The sequence below is a fragment of the Pezoporus flaviventris genome, unplaced genomic scaffold, assembly GCF_033815535.1.
Source record: "Pezoporus flaviventris isolate CSIRO_AGI_PZ_B2104156 unplaced genomic scaffold, CSIRO_AGI_Pfla_v1 ptg000079l, whole genome shotgun sequence".
NCBI classification, from domain to species: domain Eukaryota; kingdom Metazoa; phylum Chordata; class Aves; order Psittaciformes; family Psittacidae; genus Pezoporus; species Pezoporus flaviventris.
Window position 1 is genome coordinate 4,678,552 of NW_026892627.1, and position 24,182 is coordinate 4,702,733.

The following is a 24,182-nucleotide window of genomic DNA, read 5'->3' on the forward strand; positions in this document are numbered from 1 at the left end:
CTGAATTTTGTGGGTAACTTTGTACTGTAATTTTTCTAGATTTTGAAACAAAATGAGATTCAATTTAGGTGGCTTTTAATTTCTCTTTTTTAACCATTTTAAAGAAGTACATGTTGAATGGTTGACATAGTGTAAATCCTTTCTTGCAGGATTGAGGTTTGCCTTTATTGCAAAGTGCTTTTGTAACGGGCTCATTTTAATCATCCCATTTATTCAAATGATATTTAATGGGTATTTAAATGATGTTAAATCGATATTTAAGAAAAATCAGAAGATTGTTCTACTTAGTCTTGAACACTGAGTAATTTTTTTTGTTAGGGAAAAAAATGGTCCTTTTTTGTGTGAGTTAAACAGCATTAGGCAAATGTTGGAGTTTGTGCAGTATTAGAGTCTTAATGGCTACGATGGCGTTATCTTAATGTGTGAAGTCCAGTAATGAGAGTATGTAAGAGAAAACCAAGTGTCAGAGGAAATAGCTTTAGTTGTTAGTGGCTGGCACTGTTGGTAATGCTGTTTGGATTTTGTTTCATAAAGGGAAATACTTCAGCTGAAGTAAGTCCTTTGTGGTCGTCAAAAAATGACAATGGATTTCTAGAAGAGAAGTGGTTTTAATACCTGTATGCTCACTGCTCTGCCTTGAGTAATCAATTTATTTTTGCAGTTTCTTTCAGGTTTTAATGGGTTGGGGTTTGGTTTGGGTTTTTTGCCCTCCACAAGAATATGCCTGCTCTCCCAGGCAGGTCCCTACTTAAAAGCTGTAAAAGCGTACATATATTTGTGATTTTTAGTACAAAAGGCTTTATTTAAAACACCTAATATTTTAAAATTCATAATTCTGTTATGAAATGAGCTTCATATTTCAAATGCAGAATTATTTTTTTCTTTGACGCAACCAGAGACTCAGAATATTTAAAGTGCTCTTTTATGAAAGCAGTAACATCTGAAGGAGGGTAATTCTTGTCTTTTTATGCCCCTGCATATTTGTGAAGCTTTAAGGAGGTACTGGTCTTTCATGTTAAGTGCATATTAAAGGAATAAAGTTTGGGGTGCTTTGGCAAGAGTAAAAAAGGAGTAGATAGTATAGTTATCATTCCCATCATAAAACAATAATAGAGGCAAAATTCATAATTTATTGAATCAAGGAGATGTAAACATGGTTTTGTATAAAATGAATCAAACCACATGCAAGTCTGGAATGTAGTCATATTCAAAACTGGCTGTGAAACACTTCGAGAACATTTAAAACTCTGAAGCTTTTTATTAAATAGAAACTGTTCTAACTGAAGTGAAGATTTTCAACGGGAAGTACATTGTCTTCTTTCACTCTTATCTGTGTGGGTCCCACTGTAGGCATGTACATGCTTCACGTGTGCAACCCCAGAAACCTTTATCCAGCAAATTGCTGCAGAGTTTTCTCCTGTCTTCCCATCATGATGAAGTCCAGAACTCCAGTCCATGCTCTCTTCCGTATGGCTTGTGCCAACAAGAAAGCTGCGTAGTACCTAAAGTACAAGCGGGGAAAGCAAATAGGTAGTTGAGAGAGGAGTTTGGTTAGTGTTAGAGTCTAAGGGAGAGTTTTATTTGTTAGCACAAAAGAAGTTGTCTAAACAGAATGTGGTTTTCTCCAACACCTGGTTGGTGTTGCTCCTGTTAACTTTCAACAAGTAGAAAGTTCATTAATAGCTGTAGTTTTATCAGTGGGCTTCAAAACCTTAGCAACTTGCAGTGACCTATTCTTTTTCTGTTGCTACAGAATGTTTATCTTGCTCGAGGGAGTCATGCATACATAAATTCTTCAAGTGTGTGCAAGTCTCTTCAAAGTATGCGCAGAACTGGCACCCACTTGAAAACTGGTGCCTGCCTCTGACAGTTCATTTGGGTTTCTTTCAAGATTCAAAACATTTCTGTGTACCTTTTCTGTGACTCTCAGAGATGATGCAGAGTATCTTCTGTCTGAGGAGCTTCATGTAGGTAACAGAAGGGAGCCTCCCCCTGTCCTTTTTAGAAGCAGAAAGGAGGATATGTCTTGGAAGTAGCTTGATGTCAGCTAAATAAAAAAAATCTAGATTGTATCTGCGTGTGTTTGGGGAATTCTTTAGATCATACTAGTGCAGTGGTCATTGACAGAATGGTGTTTTCCAGCCTCAGCTGCTCTGGCAGTATGATTGCCAATACTGGTTGGTCAGGACAAGTAGATTCAGTGTACCTTCTCATTTGCCCTCTGACACAGCACTTGCAGATGTCAGGTAAAGCATCTTCCTTCTTACCTTGCTACTGAGAGAGGGTGTTGCCTTCATAGGAATCCTTATGGTCATTTTGTTTCTCTGCATTCTAAAGTAATTTTACTTGACCAATAGTTTTTCACAGCAAGTCTTAAGAAATAAGTTGTACTGAACAGAGTAGAAAAGTGGATTCAAGGACTTTGACAGACTGGACCTGCTCTTCCATTTTGAATTAAAAATGCAGTTTTACATGATTATTTTGATTAATAGAGCATGTTCTTGAGGGATTATGTCTTGAGAATCAGTTAACTATGCAACTTAAGGCTTGTTATAGTTCCTGATTCAAATATAACCATTAGGTATTACTTTTATCACTGTCTTTACTTTGAATTAATTACTCATCGAAGTCCCAAAGTAAAATAAATGAAACACATAGCTGAATTTCTTTGCAATCATCCACGCAGACCTGAGGAAAGAGTTAACACAAATAGATGTTTTTCCCGGTAAACACACTTGCTGGTAGAGTGGAAGCTATTCAAGCAGTAAAGTATATTACACTGTATGATGCCTCAAAATATGAGAGAAGAGGGAGGTTCAGTACTTGGTGAATACAGCTGTGTAAGGCTTCTGACTTGTGTGTGTAAAGGGTACACACACGGAGTGTATCTGTGTAATCGGTAATGCTTATTAACTTGTTCCTGAGAAGTAAGTACTCTTCTCTTTTACCCTCTCAAGGTTTTCCCTCTGATTATCTTGGTTTTAATGTTGATTTATTTTGTTGTCATTCTTTCTAGCCAATTAGCAATGCTGATTTCATCGTTCCTGTTGAAATTGATGGAACCATACATCAGGTAAGTGCCATTGTTCCTTTATCATTGTTCTAGTAGTGGTATTGTCCTCAGTGTCACGGAGGATTATCTTTCTCTGTTTGCTGCTTTACATTCAATAGCTTGCCCTTTTCCAAAATACAAAAGCTGTGTACCCTGGAATGCCTGTCATCCAGACAGGCATCGCTGTTTGATCAGGTGTGTAGTTCTAACTACTAAACCTCAGTTTTAACTTTTTCAGATTTCCAGAATATCTCTTTCAGGACTTTAATATTTGACTCTTCTTCAGTTTTAAAACATTTTCAAACAGGAAATGATCGAAGGATGGGTTTTCAAACATTGGTGGGCCTAGGAAAAAACTACAAATACTGCATTTCTCATTCCCCTTACAGAGAAATGGGACATAAATCGGCTTTAGTGCCAGTCATATGATTCATGTAATTCATGTGGACAAAGCATTATAAAAGTATTAAGGAAGAACGTACATTTTGTAGGATTTTGTGTCAGTCTTTAAATTCCATCCCTTTTCTTCCTGTAAATAATTTTAAGTTCCTCTGATAGGACTTTTGATACACTTCAGCATCTTTAAAAACTCTGCACAATATTGTGAAGAGAATAATTTTTGTCGTACTCTTTAAGAACTCCAGTTGAGACTTTGTGAAATGGTTTTCAGTAAATGCAAAACACCCGTAATTTGAAAATCAGTCGCCTTTGTGTATCATGGCTTGGTGTCTTTAATCAGTGTCATTTCTGAAAACTTTGAATGGTTTAAATTACAGTGCCATGCATTTTACTCTTCAGACAGACATTAAAGTTCTTGCTGGAGACTGGTTATACAGGTTAACGTGAAGCTGAGCCTTTCTGGTATATGAATCTTGCGAACTGTTTGAAACATCTTCTGTTGGTTGTTGTAGGTTACAGATAATGCGGTTACTAAGTTGCAAATCTGCATGTGATTTAATGGAGATTTTAAATATTTTTTTAAAATGCTGGTTTTATAGGAATTACTTGGACAAATAAGTTCATATTTTGCTCTTGGAACAATTGATATATCATAAAGATAATTCATAGTTTTGTTTGATTTCCTGTTAAGAAGACTGCCCATGTGTCACTCTTAAAATAATTACTAAATACCAGTCAGTGGACTGAAACATGTTTTAAAATGATAGCTGCTTTGACAGTTTTTACGCTGTGCCTCGTTTATGTAGAAAAAAATTGGTGTCTCGTGTACTTAAACCTGTAATGTTCACCAGGGCTGAATGCTTAAAACACATAAGTGATGTTTTGGGAGGTTTGTATTGTGATACTGTCGGTCCTCATTTGATGTGGGCTTTAGTTGTGATTGGTGCTGTAGTGCAGACATTTTCTCTCTTAAAACTGTCTAGAATGCTTTTGAAAGGGAATTAAATAGTTTGCCTAACAATTTTGAACGGCTTAGGGTTGTGATCATTCAGCTTGTCAAGATTATGTATTTGCATCTTGAAACAAAACCCAATAAAAAGACTATTCGGGCTTTACAGTCAAGTGCTTTAAAAGCCTGTTGCTTTTCCCTTCCCTACTGCAAACTTTTAGATTCTTCACCAAACATAATGCAGTTAGGCTCTCAAGATGCCGGCGGGGGTGGGGGGGGGGAGAATTAAAAATGGCCAAGGGGAGTGGATTTGTGCATACTCTAAATGTGAAGAGGAGGCAGGATGCTCTTGATGGAGAAGGTCAAGTGAAGTTAGTCTCTGACTGTGCTGTGCTGGAGACTTCCTATGTAATTTTCAAAGAAATTGCTGAATCACTTTGTCTTTCAAGTTTTAAATCGCCAAAATACGTGAATATCTTGGTTGCATCTGGGTGGTAGAAATGAAGTTAATTGTAAGGAATTTGTGATCTTTCAAATAAAGATAATTTATACGGTATGCAGAATAGGTGAAGTTTTGGATTCCTGTGTTTGTAATACCTCTGCAGGCTAAGTAATGTAGTGTCATCCAGCAGCCTTTTAGGGCTTTTTTAACTGTTGCAATCCAGAGGGCGAAAGTGGATGTTCTGGCTTAGGCTGACACACAGGACAGAGAGCTTTGACAGCTGAATCCCAATTGAAACCTGTAATTTCTTATTCACTTAGGGCATAAAAAACCCAATACTAACAATCTTTATCTGTCAGAATGTCATATGTATAATGCTTGTCCGTTTTCTTAAGCAGTTTATATACTCAAAAGGTTATTCACTGGCATTGGGAAATACTTCCACCTGTTTACAGTATCACAGGGTATGTGAAGTGTTGTGGGAGTGTGCTATTCATAGTGCGTATCCCTACCTGCTTTACCAGTAAGCCTGGTATCTTACCAAGCAGGAGATTGCTTGACAGACTATTGTGGTTATTTGAACTCTGCCTCAGACAGAACCCCATGGAAAACAAATGTAGAACACCATTTCAGAAGTGCCCATTGAGAAAGAAATCTGAAATTAGATGAGATTCTTCAGATATTCTATACCAAAAATAGAAGTCATAGCAAAATCAGTTGCTGTATGCTTGAAAGAGTTCTGAGAAGACTGATTTATATAATGACTTTAGTTATGGTAAATATTGTCATTTTTTGTTGTATAGCAGAGGCATTCAAAGGGCTATCTTTAGTCTGGGGAGCTTATTTTCCCTTATATCATTTGTAATCCATAGGTCAGAGAGACTCTTGTTCTTCTGTAAGGGGGACAATTGAAATCATTGTCTTAAAGGGTGCTTGGATAAACCAGCTTCCCTACATTAAAAAATACTTTTGAGAACACCCCTTGTGTCTCTCCCATCTTTCTTTCTCTAGCTTAATTTACCTTGTCTTTAGAAATTATTTGTCATTTTATTTTACAAGGAAATAACTCGTGTGGTGGCACCTCTCGTCTGTTATGGGGCTTCAGATGCCTGCAGAGACTGTGCCTGTCTACCTGCCTGGAGGGCAGCTAAAGTTACAGGAGATGAATCCCACGCTTTGTGTTGGAAATGATGGCACAGATACAAAAGGGCATTTCTAATGCAAGCTGACACTCCTCTGGCCAGTTCTGTCATTTCTCTTTGGGTTCTCTGAATAAAAGGAAATCAGAGCTGGTCCCCTGCTCAACCAAACTGTAAGTGAGAAACTGTGGGAAGTCCAGTGAAATGTGTTGCAACTGAGAGTGCTCTTTAGAGGAAAGGGTGAAAGCAGTGGCTGGAGGGTGAGGGGTGGCTGAGGGTGAAAGCAGTGGCTGGAGAAAGATATTTAACCTGTTTGGCACCCTTGACATAACTTCTGTGAGAACACAGCCTCTCTTTTGCAGCATGCTTCCCATTTAACAAGTGCAGAGTAATCACGACCCCAGATTAGAAACCATGTGTTAAATATAGCATTAATCTGTAAGGAGTAGAGATTTGTGGAGTGTGGTTGTCCTTTGTCTTTTGTCCAAATTCACTTGCAATGTCTTTGTCTCTTGCTGTTGATGACAAAGAGTGAAGAGGGCAGCCTGGAAGAGTTTGATTTGGTGTTATGTGGAATTTCATTCTTGACTCTAATTTGTTTACTGAGTAAAACTAAGTTTTATGGTTTTGGTGCTTGCTTTTTTTTTTTTTAATGGGTTTTTTGTTGGGTTTTTTTTTTAATTAACAATTTCCTATTTTCAGTTGTTGAAAGTTAAATGTTTGGCATGTATACTTTGGATGTAATGTACAAAATGTTTTTTACTGGTGGGGGAAAACACTGTTCAAATAATGAACTTCCTTTCTATAAAGGACAGAATTTGTTGATTTTCTTACAGAAGGCTGTGGCCTGGTTCAAGTAATCCAGGATAGGCTGTATCCATTCTAGCTGGCCTATTCTTGGTTACTTGCACTGGGAGGCAACCAAAACTGTGGGAACCAGAAAGACAAGGCTCAAGGACGTGTTAATTTCAGCTCACTGTTAAGAAGATCACCCAGCCCACAAAACGGGAGAGTCCAGGAGCTTGTGTTGTCATTGGCAGATTTCTTTGTCGTTACTGAAGATTTTGTTATCGTAAAGCTGGTTTCAAAAGGCAATTCCTTGTGTCCTAATTAATTGATTAAAATCAAGCTGGGTTTCTCTTTTTGTTTTACAAATACAGTCTCTTTAGGTTAAGACTGCTTTGAGGTATAGAAAACGTATGTGGAAATACCAAATGCTTGAAAACAATTAAAGTAATTACTTGTGCTCTGCCATTAGCATCTCTAAGTACAGAATCCTGTGAAAACATGCCTAGTGCCTGATTGGTGCCTGCACTTTAAGAGCAGGGTTTATTTTAAATCTATTTTTAAAAAAGATTGTATTCCTCTAAACTTTTACTGTGATAAGGAAGACATTAGTGAGCGTACAATACAGGAAAAACTGGAGTTGGGTTTTTTTTTAATACCCTGAAGACAGTATATAAATCTCAGAAAAATGCCAGGAGCCAGTTAGTCTAGAGACTTAAACTGAAGACATCAGGCAACGGAGGAAAAAGCCAAGCCACAAATAACCATGCAGCATTGAGATTCAAGTCCAGCCACTGACAAAGTAAAGGGGAAAAAATTCCAAGTGAGGAGGAAGAGGAGAAAAGAGCTGCACTGTCAGCTGAAGAAAGCTTTCTATGTGAAGTAAGCCAAAGAGATTTTGTAGCCCAGGATACCAGTACACTTGCAGTTGCTTCCAGGGTCTAAGTAGGACTTCTCAAAAAAACTTCAAGGAAAATAAAGGAGAATAACCAGAGTATTAAGATCTGTTGTTCTGGAAAAAAGCCTGCAAATATTTGCATTTATAAGCCTATATAAGCCTGCTCCTGTCTGCAAGCCTGTGGTTAAGGAGCTCTTGGTTTGTTGCTACTGGGTTGATATACTATATGCTCTCCTTATGGGGGAGGTGAGTTATGTTGCAAGCAGCAAAGTTCATATCCTTGGTTTGGAGTTTGTAATTACATTCCAAGTGGAAATATTTTACTGACAGAGGCATAGATAGGGATAGAGAGCAAAGAGGAGGCTTCTTTTGCTGTGGCTGTAAACACTAAGGTTTTAGAAGGGAAATTAATATTAAACTCCAGCACTTACTGTCCAAGACTGACTTTTAAGACTCCGTGTGTCCCTTTTGTTCCCTAAAAAATAAGTATAAGGATATCATTTAAGGCTGAAGACTTAAGTACTTCATTAGCAGCTGTTGGGTTATGTAGCAGCTTGCATCCTGCTATCTTTCCTCTTATAACTGGCAGATGGGATAGTCTCTTTCCTAAATACCCAAATGCAGAGGGACTGCAATTGTCTTTCTACCCGTGTCTTTAAATTGAAGATGTAATTTGGAAAGGAAATGCTAGAGAATAACTTTATGTAGTAAGATTTAAGTGAAAAATTAATTGCATTGTTGTAGGAGAGGAAATTACTTGTTTTATGCCTAGTGAAATACAGGAAAGTGCTGTAATTGAAAAGAGAGTGGAGTTGGAGTACATTTGTTAACTGTCTTTAATTGATAACATGTCACAATTATTTGATTGGTTAGGTGCTATGGTTGTTTAAAAAATACAAAATAAATCTTGGGTTATAAATTATCTGTATCAAAGTCTGAATGTATTGTTTGAATTTGAGGGGCCAGAAATACTTCGCAGAAATAAACTTGAAGCAGATAAAGTCTTCATGCTGTGAGCTGTATGCTACATAAAGTGGAAAAGTAATTAACATTTCTGCTTCCGTCATGAAGGTACAGCTCTATCATACATGCTTTTAATAAAACTTTGCTTTCAGAATGAGGTTTTCAGTTTCAATTTTGCAACTTTCTTCTTCTGCTGAAGGCTTTTATTGTTGCATTTCAGTTCAAGCTGGCATTTCCGTATTTTTCTCCTTCAGGGTTTTTCTCTGGGTCCCTGCTGGTTTTTACCTCTTTATTAATATGAATCTAGTAAAACACATACAACTAATCTAATTCTACATATGAAAGAAAGAAATTCATGGAATTGCATCAGTCTTCAGTTCTTCCTGAAGTCAGTTCTATGCCAGGCTTCTCCACTTGAAATTTGTATTATTAAGGGTTACTTGCCAAACAGAGAAGTTAAAATGCGGCTGGTGTTCTCTCAAACTTTTAATCCAACTGCAACAACATAGATAAATACTATTCAAGCAGACTCCCCTCTTCAGCTTCCACTATATTGTGACCTATTTCTAAGCTTTCTGAGCAGCAGATACCTTACCTTGGTATTTTCTGTGAACACAAATGATCCTGCTTGCTCTAAGAAGAGAGGCAGGGAGGCATTAAAATCTGTTAATCATGTTGTTGAAAGTAGGCAGCCAAAAGCTGCCCGTATGGTTGTCAATGCAGAAAGGCAATGTAGTGTTGCTGAAACCAAGCTGTTCCAGAGGGGAGAGATCCTGAGTATTGCCATCTTTCTGGCAAGGTCACAGTAGAAGATGCTGTAGACATTTGCCACCAAGTGTTAAAAGCAGCATTTGCTAGAAGTTCTGCGTGGTGCTATGAAGGTTTTTGATGAAACCTCTCTGCAGAGCTGGTAACTGTGTAGTGAGATACGGTGTTTGGCACCTGGAATGAGGAAAAAAAAAAAAGGAAGAATTAGTCACAGGAAGAAAACTGTTCCCTGTTGTGCAGTTCCTGTCCTCATAGAAGTTTCATCTGATTTATTCCTTTTGTAAAGCTCTACAGGACTGAAGACACCAGCACTAAATTCATTTTGGTTGAGGGATCTGAATCCTTGTTTTTTGAGAAGCCCTACTGTCACTCTTTGCCTTTAATGAGATTTTTCAAGAAGCATCACTCCAGATGATGCACAGTATTTGCAATCGCATAATCAGCATGGGTCTTGGCAGCCCATGCATTCAAATTTCTCATTATTGGATGTCTACTTTTATCTTAAATACTTTTTTTTTCTTTTCAGCATTTCATTTGAACTGCTTCCATGTTGACTTTTGTTTCTTCAAGCGTTTGGATTATAGGAGTGTATTGTTTTGGTTATTTTCTCTTTTCTTTCCTTTTACCGTAAGGACCATTTGACCTAAATAGTCGTTATCATTCCAGGTTTATGTATTGAAACGACCACATGTGGATGAGTTTCTTCAGAGGATGGGAGAGCTCTTTGAATGTGTACTCTTCACAGCCAGCCTAGCCAAGGTTTGTTCTGCTCTTCATCTCGTTAGCCCATTCGGTGCTGGTCAGCAGACTTCTGGTTGGGGTTTCTATGGATAATTATTACCACAATTAGTACTATCTTAATTTTTCCCCTTCTTTTCTGCTTCTTTGTCTGACAGTGTGTACTTTGTCTGCTAGTGTGTGGGTAAGTGTTTCCATGGTAACCCCATCACATATGGGCTTGTCTCATAATGTAGCCTCCATGCATTGCTCATAATGCCAATATGAAAGGCTTACACAAGTTACCATGGTTATAGTGAGAAATTAGAACAAATAGCGTGCGAGTAAAGCACTGTATTAAAGCTGGGCATGAAATATAAAACACACTGTATTTAATGCTATCTACATGATCAACCAGTGATTCAGAAGTTCACTGCATCTGAAAATTGGAACATGTTTTTGTTCTGTCAAGGTGCAGTTGCAATCTGGAGTTAGAAAATTAGACATTTTGCAAAGCTTGAATCATCAACACGAATATTTTGTGCCCTCTGGTCTCCAGTAGCGGTAGTACCTCGTAGGTAGTTTTGTGGTAGACATGTCCGTAGTAGACATCTTAAATTCTTCACTTCTTTCAGTGTGTTCTATTTGTGGTGTCTTGTTTGTAAAATTACATTGCTTATTTCTAAATAATACTGTAACATAGGAAGCTTTCACTTCAACCTAGTGTAGAGATGGTGGAAGGGGACAGGCCCCTGTTTGATCTGCTTTAGTGCCCTCTTATCAGAGAATTCTTCCCTGCAATCTGTTTACCGTGTTCTGTTCAGTCACATTGTGAAAATCCTAAAAAAGGGAACAATTTCATACTGCAGTTACATGTCTGGCAGTTTTCATAGTCAAGAAAGATGATTGATTTTGACATCAATTTTGTTTCTCAGTTTAAAATATAGGAAAGTGGTAACTCCTATCCTGCAAAAATAAGTTACAACTACTGTTTTCAAGTACATGGTTATTTCATGTTCTAGTTTATTTGGGTATTTTTCTTTGGGCAGTTTATATCAATTGTTGGATTTGAAGCTGTGCCTCACTCAAAGTATCATCTTACATATAAAATGAGAATTTCCAACTATTGTACATGACTATTTTTCCTAAGAATATCTTTGTCTGATCTTTTATGGCCCAGTTATGCAGTTTGGTGATCTTAAGATTCTTACTGACTCAGTCGCTCCAAGGGTATTATTTGCTAAAGCTACATCAAGCTGAGATGCATTCATTGCAGTTTGTCTTCAGAGGCACGTAGAAGTGAATTGATTCTGGAAATGGCTTCATATAATTTTTCTTTTAGCATTGGCTGATTTTATGGTAATGATAAGCAAGATCTCTGGATCCATCAACTTCTAGGTAACTCCTAGCATAACTGTAAGCTGGCTGTAAGAACAAAACCCAATTGATAAATCACAGAAAGCATTAGAGTGCAAGTTAGCCTTCCACAGAAAGATAACAATCCTACTTTTGCATTCTGTCTCAATCACTTCAGATTTGCAGGCATGTAAGTTAATTAACAAGGAGCAGGGAAGAAATTGAAGAAAGAACATTTTATCTGAAATTATGTCCCTTCTTTTGTATAGTTCTGTACATTAGCCTTATCTGCACATTGCTAACTTCATGTTTCTAACTTCTGTTTTTAAGTATGCAGACCCAGTAGCTGACTTACTGGATCGCTGGGGTGTGTTCAGGGCAAGGCTCTTTAGAGAATCCTGTGTTTTTCACCGAGGAAATTATGTGAAGGATCTGAGTCGACTGGGACGTGAGCTGAGTAAAGTTATTATAGTAGATAATTCCCCTGCATCTTACATCTTCCATCCTGAAAATGCAGTAAGTATTCTTACTATTCGAGGTGCTCAAGTGTTACTTTATCTTTCTCATCCTTGCCCAGACTTCCTGATTCAGAAAATAGTCTTTCAGAACACTAACATGTATTAGTTTCTGTATTTTCTTAGACTGCAGGTAGGTTCTGTGTTCACTGCCAAGTGGTAAAGGACTAAGGCAAACTGATCTTGACAGTGTGTCATAATCGTGACTGTTTGTCTGCTTTCAGTTTTAGCTATTGGTCTGAAGTCAGTTTTTAGAAATACCAAGCAGTGTAGAACCTGAAAAACTAAAGTAGCTCTAAAAAGCAAAGCTGTCCTCCAGCATTATCTTTTGTTCTTTGGAATGGTGATTTCAGAAAGAATAGCTTTTGGTACTCCATCTTTTTTCATTATGTGAAAGAAAACATTTTATTAGACAAGATAATTAATGCTTTACTGGTTACTGTCTGAGTTCTGTATTCATAGCTAAGGGGAATTAAAAAATCAAGATCCTATTGTGGTGTTATGCTTCTCTTTTAAGTATTTTTGTGATAAGTCGCTTCATGATTAGAAATGTTAGTCAACAAGTTCATCAAGTTTTAGGAATTAAGGATAAAAGGCAAGCAGCAGTACTTCAAGGGAGAATAATTTGGAGCCATGCACATTTTAGCTGTGTTTCGTATCAGCTCCAGAAGCTGTGGTGGAATGGTCTGGCACTTGTTCCATCCATTGCTCCAGTCAGTACGGATGTTCACATCTGTTTTGTAGCTGCCAGCATAGCAAGCTGGAACTCCCCTTAGATCTACTGACTTTTAAACAACCAGGTTGTGCAGTGTTTTCTTTGATGTTTTTCTAGGCTGCCTTTTCTGTGAACTGTTAAAATTAATGTAGGAAATTCTTACCAGGAACACCATTTTGCATGGTCCTGCCACTCTGGGATAGCTTTTTTATTTTTTAACACGAGCTATTTATCTTGCAGCAGTCAGTTTTTAAGATCAAATCCTAATACTGTGGTGCCCTAAGTGATCAGGTGAAAACATTTTTCTGGTTGGTGCCACACATGGCTTAAAGTTGCTATTTATAATAACCAGGAGCTGTAGCTGTAATTTATGTGCATGCTTAAAATTAAAAACCTGATCCAGATCATCACTTGCCATCTCAGAATTCAGTGCCAGGAAAGTAATGAGCTGTAGAAATTTGGGAGATGAAATTAAAGGCCTTTTCAGAGTGATTCAATCATGTATAGAAAAGTGCTGCTAGCTAACCGATGTTCGAGTCTCTGCAGAAACCAGAGCTTGTAACAAGATCCAAGATAGTCTTTAAAAGACCTCAGTATACTTCCATAGTAAAGATACACAGAACTCCTTCCCTAAATCCAGCCCACATATTTAAGAAGTGTTATTATGTGCGTTATTTTCTGAACCAACTTGCAAGGTCTTATATTTTAATCGAGAACTGTTCTGTACTCGCTGTTTAAATATTTCCTCTGCAACGTCATGCCAGAAGGGGTTGCTGCTGCATGCCTATGTTTAGTGACTCACACTGATAATACTTAGACAGGAAAAAAAGACTTGCCTGTAAATAGTGTCACTACAGCTTCGTAACCTGTATCTTCCTTCTAGTTTATTGTGAATAGAGTATCAAGGCTGCTGAGCAAATTCAGCTGTCCAGTGTTGGGTAATGTAGGTTATCTGGACATATAGAAGGTCAACTGTATGTCAGTTGTTCTACAGTTTGATTTGGAAGGTCAGCTATTTTACAGTTTGATTTGGTGGACTTACTAATTAGATATCCCTGTGAGGGTGATGAGGCCCTGGCACAGGTTGCCCAGAGAAGCTGTGGCTGCTCCATCCCTGGCAGTTTTCAAGGCCAGGTTGGATGGAGCTTGGAGCAACCTGGTCTGGTAGAAGGTGTCCCTGGCCATGGCAAGCGGGTTGGAACTAGATGATCTCTAAGGTCCCTTCCAACCCCAGACAATCCTGTGGCTTGAACCTGGTGCTTGGCTTGAATGCTAATGACCAGCACTTCACCTTACTGTAATGGCAGTGAGTATTACAGGGCGCCTACATAGGCAAAAGTCATGTGTTCTTCATATCATGAAGTCATCTTAGTATTTGCTGGTTGCTTTGTTTCAGGTGCCTGTGCAGTCCTGGTTTGATGACATGACAGACACAGAGCTGCTAGATCTTATTCCTTTCTTTGAAGGACTAAGCAAAGAGGAAGAAGTTTACAGTATGCTCCATAAACTCTGCAACAGGTAGCCCTTAACTTTGACTGACTTCTGCTACTAGCAGATAGAGGCTGTCTCCATCTTTTTCAGCTCTTTCAAATGTAAGCTTTGGGGAGGTCACCCCTGTCAGAAGTGCTACTCTTGATCTTCCTGTTACATTGGACACGAAGGACAATCATGAGTGATGCTGTTAAGCCTTCAGAAGCCTGACTCCTAAGGTCATGTGTTCAGACTACTTTTTTAAAGGAAAAAAAAAAAAAGAAAAAAAGAAGCTATTTTAAATGGGACTCTTTTAATGAATTTCATAAATGGACATCTTTTACTGGATCAGCTTTTCTTAAAACATGCCAAAAAAGAAGCTTGTATTTCAGCAGTTGAATTTCTCTCCCTTTCTTCCCCTCCCACTATGCAGACAATTTTACCCCCCTGCTTAGAGCAGTTGACCTGACTCTGAATTTTTTCTTACAGAATGAAGTGCCTTTTTGAATGTTATTTTAAGATAAAAATTCATTTTTGTATAAGACGTATTTCCAGACATCTTTTAGTCTTGTATTGTCTAAATGCTTTAAAAGGAAAAAGGAAAACTTTTATAGAGCACTGTAATATATAACAAAGGAAAAAGTTGAAACAAAGATGCTGGGTTCCTGTCTCCACGATGACATTAAGTTGTATTACATTTTGTCATGCTCAGAAGGTTTCAGCGTCTGTGGGAGGGATGATCTTGGTTAATTACATGGTGGTTTCACTGATGATTTTGGGCACAGTTTTGAACATATCTGCAGTTGTTTGAGTATTAGGGAATAATGGAATTGAGAAAATAAGGTGGCTAATAGATCTAAAGCACCCTTTATTCTAGACAGATGAAATTCTGTTGTCTCTGCTTACGCACAACTGCCATGCCTCTCGTTTTTTGGAAAACCATTATCTTGGGAGAATGGGGAGGAGATCTATTTATTAGTTTTAAGATTCTTTTCTTAAAAAAAAACACAAAAAAAATCTGGGTAAGCTGGATCTGTATTGAGCTATTTTGAGTACTTTTTTCTTTTAATTGCTGCTACTGTATACTCACCAAATGGAGTTGACCATCGGCTGTTAAACTGTTTTTGCCACTGTGCCTGTGCTATGAAACATTTTCTGTAAGCTGCAGACTTGGGCAATAAATAAAATACAGGCTTCATAACCCACCCCAATGTATTAATCCTATGGTATCTGATATACCAGAAAATTCAGTTAAAGGTGACCTGTAAAAGATTCTGGTTTTTTTAGGGATTTTTTTTTCAGTTGGGATGAAGCCCTCTCTTTCTTTGGTATATAAAATTGCAAAAAGCATTTTTCCCACATCTCTGATTCATATTCTTCTTCCCCAAGGTGTATGGTGCAGATCAGTAGCTTTATTGAGTCTTGCTAGAAGGGCAGAAGTTGCTAGCCTGGACTAAAACCGGTCCTCTGGCTTTGTGGTTGAGTAAGTCTCATCTCTGAATCTGAGAGCCTGGTTAGCATCTTCTGTAGTGTCATAGATCCCTTTCAGAAGAATAACCTTCAAGTATTTTATGCCTTTGAAGAACAAGGCGTGCCTTTTTTTTTTTAATCCCACTTACCAGTGTCACCTTTTAATTATTGTACGCACCAGAAATCTCCAAACATAAAAACTACAGCTATGTTTGGCTGTTGTCTGAGAAAACTAAGAGGTGTAATTGGTGCTTCTAATTAGCCTTGTGCTAAATACTGAATAGTAGATCCCCCTTTGCCTTTCCTGTTTTTCTCAAAATGTCTTGACGACTTGGAAAAACATTTTTGCGATGGACTTGGAATTATCATCCTTGTCTAAAACATTGGTGAAGCAGCTTAACAAATTCCTTCATAGAAGGGCAGGCCAGCCTACGCAGGCAGTGAGTAGGTTGTCTTAGGTGCAGTATAAAACCGAAAGATGACTTTGGCCCCTTGCAGGGCAGCTGTGCACCAGCTGCACACTGTGTCTGGTAGCGAGGGATGTTAGAGGCAGTCCCATGACGCTCGTGAGTCTGTACGGCATTACCGTTTTGTTTTCTTACCAGTTGGCGTTACCTTAGTACTGTATAGTTCTGTGCCACAACAAAAGACAAAACTGTCACATTAAAAAAGTACATTGATAAAAAATGAAAAAGAAAAAAGGACGTATGGATTCTGGTTAGTCCATTAACGTTTACTTTCAGTTTAAGATTGTTTAATTTTGTATTTGACTTCAGAGTAATGAAACTCTAAGCTGCCAAAAAGTTGTTCTCTGAGCAGTATTTTCAACTGTGTTTGTAGCTTCTAGGCTTCAAATACAGTTTGCAGGGAAGTATTCAGGTTGTAGTTAGTTGTGCAGGTATGATAGGAATGGCTGAAAAAATTCAAAGATTTCTCACTAGCATTAGACCAAACAATCTTGCAATTAGACAATAAATAACCCCACCGAGACATTACCATGTAACGGTTGTGACCTGTTGTATGTGAGACAAACCATGTCATTAGTTTGCATTTATGAAAGCAGCGATTTCATGAACCAGTTGCCTTAAGTCTGTGAATGAATGTTGATTATTAAAGTGTCTTGTATTGTTTTAAAATCCACATATAATGGGCAACTGAACTTCTGCACCAGCTTCTGTAGGAACGGTTCTGATGGTGTTCTCTACTTGTTCTGTAATGTTTGTTTGGGCTCTTGAAATTGAATTTCAAAAAACAAATTTATTTTAACTTAAAATGACATTTGGTGATAATGTAAAGGAAAAAACTTAGCAACAGTTTTGATCTCTGCTAGTGTTTTAAGAGTATTTTCTGTAACTTCTGATGAAAAATATTGGTGTTTTAACTCACTCCCATTGAAGTAAAACTTGGAGTGCTCTGCAGTCAGGTTTGAACTTCCCTGGGTTATCAAATTTGGCCAAAGGGATCAAACTGCCGTAGTGGTTTATTTTGACACTATCATCATACTTGAAATTTCAAGTGTTAAGTTTGCGTGACTATACATACGCTATATAGTTAGAGTTTCTAGATTTTAACAAAGCAATATAGTTCTGTCCATAAAGTCAGAAAATGAGTGGAATGTTTGTAAAATTTGCAATACGGGTATTTGATTGTATTTTAAATAGGAAAAAAATACTTGTTTCCTAAAGCTCTTGCATATTTTGAAGTGCAGTTAATGCATGCAGGTCACCAGGGCTGTTATAAACCCTGGGTTTCAATTTTTATTTCTGGATATTATAGAAGTGTTAAGATGTCCTTTCCAGTTGGTCATTCTGTTCAGCTAAAGAAACAACGCTGCCTGGCCTGAAGTTCTGTTGTCCTTTTTATGTTGGGTTAAAAAAGGTTTTTTGCCTGTATAGGTATTTTTAACTTAAACTGTAAGGCAGAATGCCTTAGATTCTTGAAATTCAACTGAAGTGTTATGATTAAATTGCCATTTGTAAACTAGGGCTGTGCACAGAATACTTGTTAACCACCAGGAAGCGTGGCAGGTTTTGAATGGAGAAGCGTAGCAAATGTACAATGTTGCTGTGTTCCTTTAGGTAGCTTTGGAAGAATAATTTGTCTGTTTGTTTTGCCCTTCAATCTTTTCTTTGAACAGCAAAGCTATACATGGAAGAAACTCAACACCTGAAGACATTTGGTTATCAATGTATGCAATCACTTTATCACAGCATGATTTTGATTAGACTGGTTGGGGACAATAAAGTATCTAAATGACAGTGGTGTGTACGGATGTTGCAGCTTTTGAAATTTCAGTGTAAAAAAAATCTGTAGCTATATAATTTGCAAACACATAATCTTATGTTTTACAGATTCTTTTTAAACTAATAAAACACAGTACTGCACAGCCCTATTTGTAAAACAAAACCAAGTTTGTGCCTCTGATTTCCAAGGTGCTGTGATGTTGTTATGCCTTTGTGGGGTGAGGAGGGCAGGTGAGACTTGCGTGGAGCAATTGCTTAAAAATCTCTGGGCTAACTATGCAAAACCAGCTGTCAGTTTTCTGTTTCACATTATATTGTAAAATCCCAGCTGATTTCTTTTTTTTCTCTTCATTCTTGTTAATGCTTTATTGGGAACTTCTTAATAGAGGAGTAAGCAATGGAAATGTTTCTTTTTTTCTCTTTTTTTTTTCTTTTTTTTCTTTTTTGTTCCTAATAATGGAGCCGTTTACACGTTAATGCAATGAACAATCCAGCAATACTTGAGAAACACTACAGATAGCATATGAGTGTTTTCAGGAAAGAGAAGTGTTGTCAATCAGGTATTGAATGGTTTCTTTACTGTCACAAATAAAAAAATTTAACAATATAGTTACTTGTGCATGTAATACTTCTCTGGGAAAAAGAGTTTCTGCACTTCTCCTTCCATAATAGGCACTGCCCTAATTTGAGAGGAACTTTATTCCTGCTGATGCACATCCACGTTAGATAGTAAAATCACCCATTTCTCTTCCACTCTCCTCCCCCTCTCCTCTTTTTAAGTCATGTATATGACTCCTTATTGAATGTCCTGGCACCTGCTTGTGCAAACAGAGCTGGTGAACTACTGATGAACTCGGCTAAATAAATTGGTGGTGACTCTTGCACACGTTCCAGCTATTTAGATCTCTTGGATGAGATCATACAATAATTTTTTCAAGTCTCAAAGCTGTGTGACTTCTTTTGAAGGGCTTCTTCAGCTTCTTGAATAGCTGTTCTTAACATCGGTGCCATACCCAAGTGAATATCTGAATAAAACACTTTATTTGGTTGGAAAGTCTATTTTGGGATTTTTTTATCTGACACAGTAAGACTTAGACAGAGCCCTCCTTTCTAGGAAAAGGCACATATTATTAATGCTTTATGAGCAGTAAACCTCAGGCCTGTTAGGATAAGCAGCTGGATCAAGATAGCACATTAGTTGCAATTAAAAATAGTAGTTATCTATTTCTGTGATCAGTTGGAATGACCTAGACTGCCTTTATTTTGTACTGGTGGGTTGGATTCTTTGGTTATTTTTAGTTGTATTTTTTTAATTATTATAATTTAATTTTGCCAATCTCCTTAGCTGCTACTTAGGATAAAAATGCCTTTCTTTCACTCAGTAAACAAGTATTCAAAATTCATAAAACAGCTCATTTATAGTGGTGAGAAAGATACTGTTGTACTGAAGGAAACTAAGTGTCTGCAGAATTCAGAATACTCTGTACACGTATATGCCTTCCAGTACTTTTTCCCCTTCCTTTTTATTGTGTTCTGACTCAGAAGGAAAGCCAACTGCTCTAATTCCCTGCAAGATGGGATAGGGTTCTTCCAGGTGGGCTGCAGCTCCAGGGGATCCTGCAGTCTCCAGCAGTTTTCTTGGCAAGCGACTTCTTGCTTGATCCGGACTTCCTACCAACTCGGCTATGCTGGCAGGAGACCAGGGCTCTTTGGTTGGTTCTGCTGGAGCTACTGGAAAATAAATGATCTTTGGGTAGTATATTGGTTGGGACAGGTTGGCAAACCCAAACTTGGAAAAGTTCCAAGGAGTGTTTTGTTTAAAGCCTCCTCAAGTGTGATTCCAGAGGGATCCTGCTGAGGAGCAGGTTGTCATCTGCCCGCTGCCGTGTTAATCAGTGTTGCTGAAGCAGAGAGCATACACTAACATCTTGGACTTCATAGAGGTCAGTTTCTGTCAGTAAAGCAGGTCTGCATCTGCAGTTACACACCTTCCCAAACAGCAACTGAAAAAGGTTAGATTGGTCATTGCTGAAGTCTGCAGCAAACTGAATTTTTGAGGTGGTGGCTGTGTCAGCTTAGCTGTATCCTCCAGACCTTGGTGGACCCTATGCTGTAATTGTGCCTCTGCCACTCTTATATGTGCAACCAGCATTGCTTAATTTTGTAACTGCCTTTTAATTTAGTGCTGTAGACACACATTTGGTTGGGATGCGAATTGCAGGAGAATGCTGGATGAAGAAACGAAACACAGCTGGCCCCTCGGCCTTGGCCATCATCTCAGGCTAAACTCCAGCAAGGATAACTGTTGCTACTTGAAGATGAACAGAGGAGTCACCGCTGAGCCAGAAACTTGTCACCCCCTCTGAGAACCACTGTTCTTCTAGATCACGAGGGATGATGGTTTTGTTCATACAAATGCAATGTGCACCCACCTGTGAATACCCACCACTTCAGTACATGTTGCACTTGGAGAGTCTGAGGCTTGACAGTGGGTTGTTTTCTTTGTCACATTTTAATGAGCTTCTGTGATGAAAACCAAATTCCTTTCCGGTGTAGCTTTGTGATTTCTCTTTTTTTCAAGCTTTGATTCAGTTTGACAATAAACTATCTGTGTTATTTTTTTTCATCCTCTTCATGTCTGATAATGCATATAGTTGAGGTCCACTCCTAGAAATCCCCTTCCATGTCATTCACATCCACATGTCGTTCTTCATGGGGGAAATACTGGGGAGGGAGGGGGGTTTAGGGGTGGGAGCGGAGACTTCGTAGGACCGTAGCAGATCCTGGATTCTGGGAGGGCATAAGGCAGCAGAAGAAAACATGATGCTGGGGTTCCAGGTACAACCCTGGTGTAGTTCTTGTGTGGAGCACCCCTCATACTGCACTCGGGGCACCCCCTAAAGCCAGCAGTGGTTTCCTCATGTCCACCCCTGGTTTGCATAGATTACTGGGGCTTAGAGCAGATCAGGAGGCGCATTGCTGCTTTTTCTTCCAGGCTGCAGTGGCATCTCTCTGTGCCTGTTGTGAGTGCATCCATCCGTGGTGGTTTTGAGCAGGTGACCTGACACTGGTCTTGTGTTAACCGGTGACGACCAGCCTGCAGTCAAATAACATTTATGCCTGGAGTGAACTTGGGGAGCTGCCTTTTACTTGAGTTGGATTTTCTCAAGGTGACCAAGTGAAGCTGCACTTCATCTGGTATATGTCCCTTGAGTTATGCCCTCACATAGTAAGTAGCGTGTGAGTATCATGCTGAAGGAGTCTGGTGTAAGTTAAGCACTTGCTAGCAAGTTACCCCACAGAATACAAAAGCCTGACATACCTTTGTGTGGTTTTGAATAGGAATAGTTTTACAAATTTTTTTTAGGATTTTTTTTTTTTTCTGATTCCGTAATCACCTGGTTGCTGTATATCATACTGTGAGACACTGGGAACTGTAGATACATGCATGTATTTTTATGCACCTGAATTCTGGGCATAATACCTGGTGTCATGGACCATTTTGTTCCTTAATGAGCAAACGCATTTAAGAGGAGAGGGAGATTTTTGTGGAGACCCGAGCCCATTTCTAGCTTACCAGGGCCTAGTGCTGCGTTAAGAGTAGGGCTAAGACTAAGCACATACGGGTCCTGCCTTTGGCTCTGTGTCACAGGGCTTTGTACCTACCTGTCTGACCCTATATTTTCCTTTTAAGGTTTTCTTTAAATACTGGAGCTTTGATCTTCCCTGAGTCCTCTGTAACACTTCTTAGGAATTTGGTTAAGGCAGGTTCAGATGAATAATAGTTCACTGGCCTGATCCCTGACCTGCTGAACAGATCTTGAAATAGTAACTGGAAGGATACTGGCAAATATTTGGGATAATGATGGTTGCAGTTGGGAAACGGTTGGATTGTTTCATCCCAGAGAGGAGAATGAGCAAGAGGAAGGTGGAGCTGGGGGAGGTCTGAGGTGACTTCGTGGCTCTGGGCTGTGGTGGGCCGAGGTGTGACGTGGGTTGGTGGTGGGTGCTCTTGGCTTTTATACACCCATCAATCATCAAAATTTCCTGGAAATGGAGAGGATTTTAAAGGCTTGGGCAATGCAGGGCTTGGTCGCACCACGAGATGGTGCAGCTGTGCAGCGTTGGCTTTTAAAGGCGCCGTAAAGGAAATTTAGAAGACATTATCTCAAGTAAAATCATCACCACAGCTTTGGTTTCTGAATCTCCTACCAGGTTTTGCACTCCACTGGTCCACAGATAGCATCTTCCTTTGGTTAAAAACCTCCCTTAGTATTTCAGAGGCAATGTCTTCATTTGCCCGATGAATGCTGAGTTTCCTTTGGGAAAGGAGCTGGTAGCCCCACAGCAGAGTACAGGGCACATTAAGTATTTGCAGTAATTTTAGTTACTGATCATTTATTTTTCCTTCCATGAAAATGCAGAAACATATGATTAACACCTGAAAAATACAGAGGGAAATTAGTATTTCCTGAATAGCTGAATTCAAAAATACATCCTTACACCTTCCCTAGTGTGGTAAACCATTTCTGCACACACACACACGAAAGCTTTGCTACTAACCTTTTTCTTTCTCTTTAAAGCGGCATCATTTTGTATCGGGATTTGGCTGAAGCGCATCATGAGGACAGTGGACAAATGTTAAGTCTCCAGGAGGGGGAGGAAAAAACGAGGGAAGAAATCTGGTGCCAAGCTGGCAGGTGTATAACAAGGCATCACTCCGGAGCCTGTTCCGCATCCCTGCCGACCCACATGCCCTGAGCTGTGCCAAGACCTGAGCCAGCGCATGGGGTGAAGGGGGACAGCAGCCGGGCACCCAGGGCTTGAGGCCAGGCCAGAAGGGCTGCATCTGCCAGGGGATGTAGCACCCTTGCAGGGATGGATCTCCCTGTCAGTGCATTGTCTGGTTTTACGTGGCCATCACGCTCTCGTTTGCTGCGAGAAGGTGGATTTGCAATGTGTAAGCCCCAGCTGGCAGTCCATCTCCCTGCTTTCTGCTCTCATTGCATTTCCAGTTGATGGTCCTTCCCACCTGGAAGAATCTGCCCCATGAGGAGAGACTGAGGGAGTTGGGTCTCTTCTGCCTGGACCTCATGACAGCATTCCAGTATTAAAAGGTGGCTGTAAGGAGTATGGAGGCTCTCTCTTCACAGGGATTTATGGAGAAGACGTGGCAACAGCTACAAGTCACACTGGGAGAGGCTTTATCTTGAAATGCGAAAGAAATTTTTTACAGTGAGAACAGTCAATGACAGAAACAACCTCCCCAGGGACATGGTGGAGTCTCCATCGCTGGAGGTTTTCAAGATGGCACTGGACAGCGTGCTGGATAACCTTATCCAGGCTTCCCTTCCACAAAAGGTGGGACCAGATGCAAGGTCTCGTCCGACCTCAGCTGTTCCTTGATTCTACAATTCCCACGTGTCTTCTTCCATCTCCTGGCAAGTTGTCCCCGGGAACGGGATGTCCACCTGTCCTGGTGAGAGTGAAGGGCTCTGCAGCTCCAGCACCCAATGAGGATTTATCCAACCAGTGTATCCCCAACAGCTCTGCCACAAACTCTCCAGCATGCCTTGGACATGCTATTTGCTCAGTTGTTTCCCACTCTTTTGCCCTTTGTTTTAGAGGACTGAACAGATTTCCCCTAGTGTTAGTTGTTTTATTTCTCCAAGTGCAAAACATCTGGATCGGAGGTCATACTAAACCCCTTGGAATCCTCAGTAATTCTGGGGAGTGAAACCACTCTTCTCATTCAGAAGTGTTCAAAAACCATATGGATGAGGCCCTTAGGGGCATAGCTTAGTGGTGGCCTTAGCAGGCCTGGGGTAACGGTTGGACTTGATCTTAAAGGTCTTTTCTAAGCTGGTGGATTCCATGATTTAGTCACAATATTTTAATCTTGCTTGTATTGCCATTTGAGTAGGCAAACACAGTTACTAGAAAGGAAGTTGTGTGCTCACCAATGAGACAACATGGGGCCAGAAAAGTTCTGATGGGTATTTTCAGATGCACATGGGAGAAGCAAACCCCATCTGGCATCACCGGGGAATATCGTGCACCATGGGGGGAGCCGCTTGTGTTTAAGTTGAAGATTCATTCATCCTCTTAGAGCCATTCGTATTTTTTACAAGATGCAGCTCCAGCCTTGAATCAGTCTGTTTATTAATATAAGCTGCCCTTGCGAAGAGTGAAAAAGGATTTAAATAAGCACCGCAGGTTTTCCTGCCTTCCCATGGTGAGGGGGAGTCTGCCTTCAGAGTTAAATCCCAGGCTGGGATCCATGCCTGGGCCAAATTCCTG

At 39.5% G+C, this 24,182-nt stretch overlaps 1 protein-coding gene across 9 annotated transcripts in view; it reads left to right on the plus strand.

Annotated features, from left to right (window-relative positions):
* Nucleotides 1–18,185, plus strand: part of CTDSPL (CTD small phosphatase like) — an 82,696-nt gene extending 64,511 nt beyond the window's left edge. For 8 of the 9 annotated variants that reach the window (XM_061474308.1, XM_061474309.1, XM_061474310.1 and 5 more), the window contains 4 exons: nt 3,017–3,073; nt 10,063–10,155; nt 11,800–11,985; nt 14,096–18,185. In XM_061474308.1, coding sequence (XP_061330292.1) covers nt 3,017–3,073; nt 10,063–10,155; nt 11,800–11,985; nt 14,096–14,221 — 462 coding nt within the window. In that variant the 3' untranslated portion in view covers nt 14,222–18,185. Of the gene's footprint in view, nt 1–3,016; nt 3,074–3,338; nt 4,054–10,062; nt 10,156–11,799; nt 11,986–14,095 lie in introns of those variants that run through there. The other variant, XM_061474312.1, reaches the window with a different exon arrangement.
* Nucleotides 18,186–24,182: the final 5,997 nt, after the last annotated feature.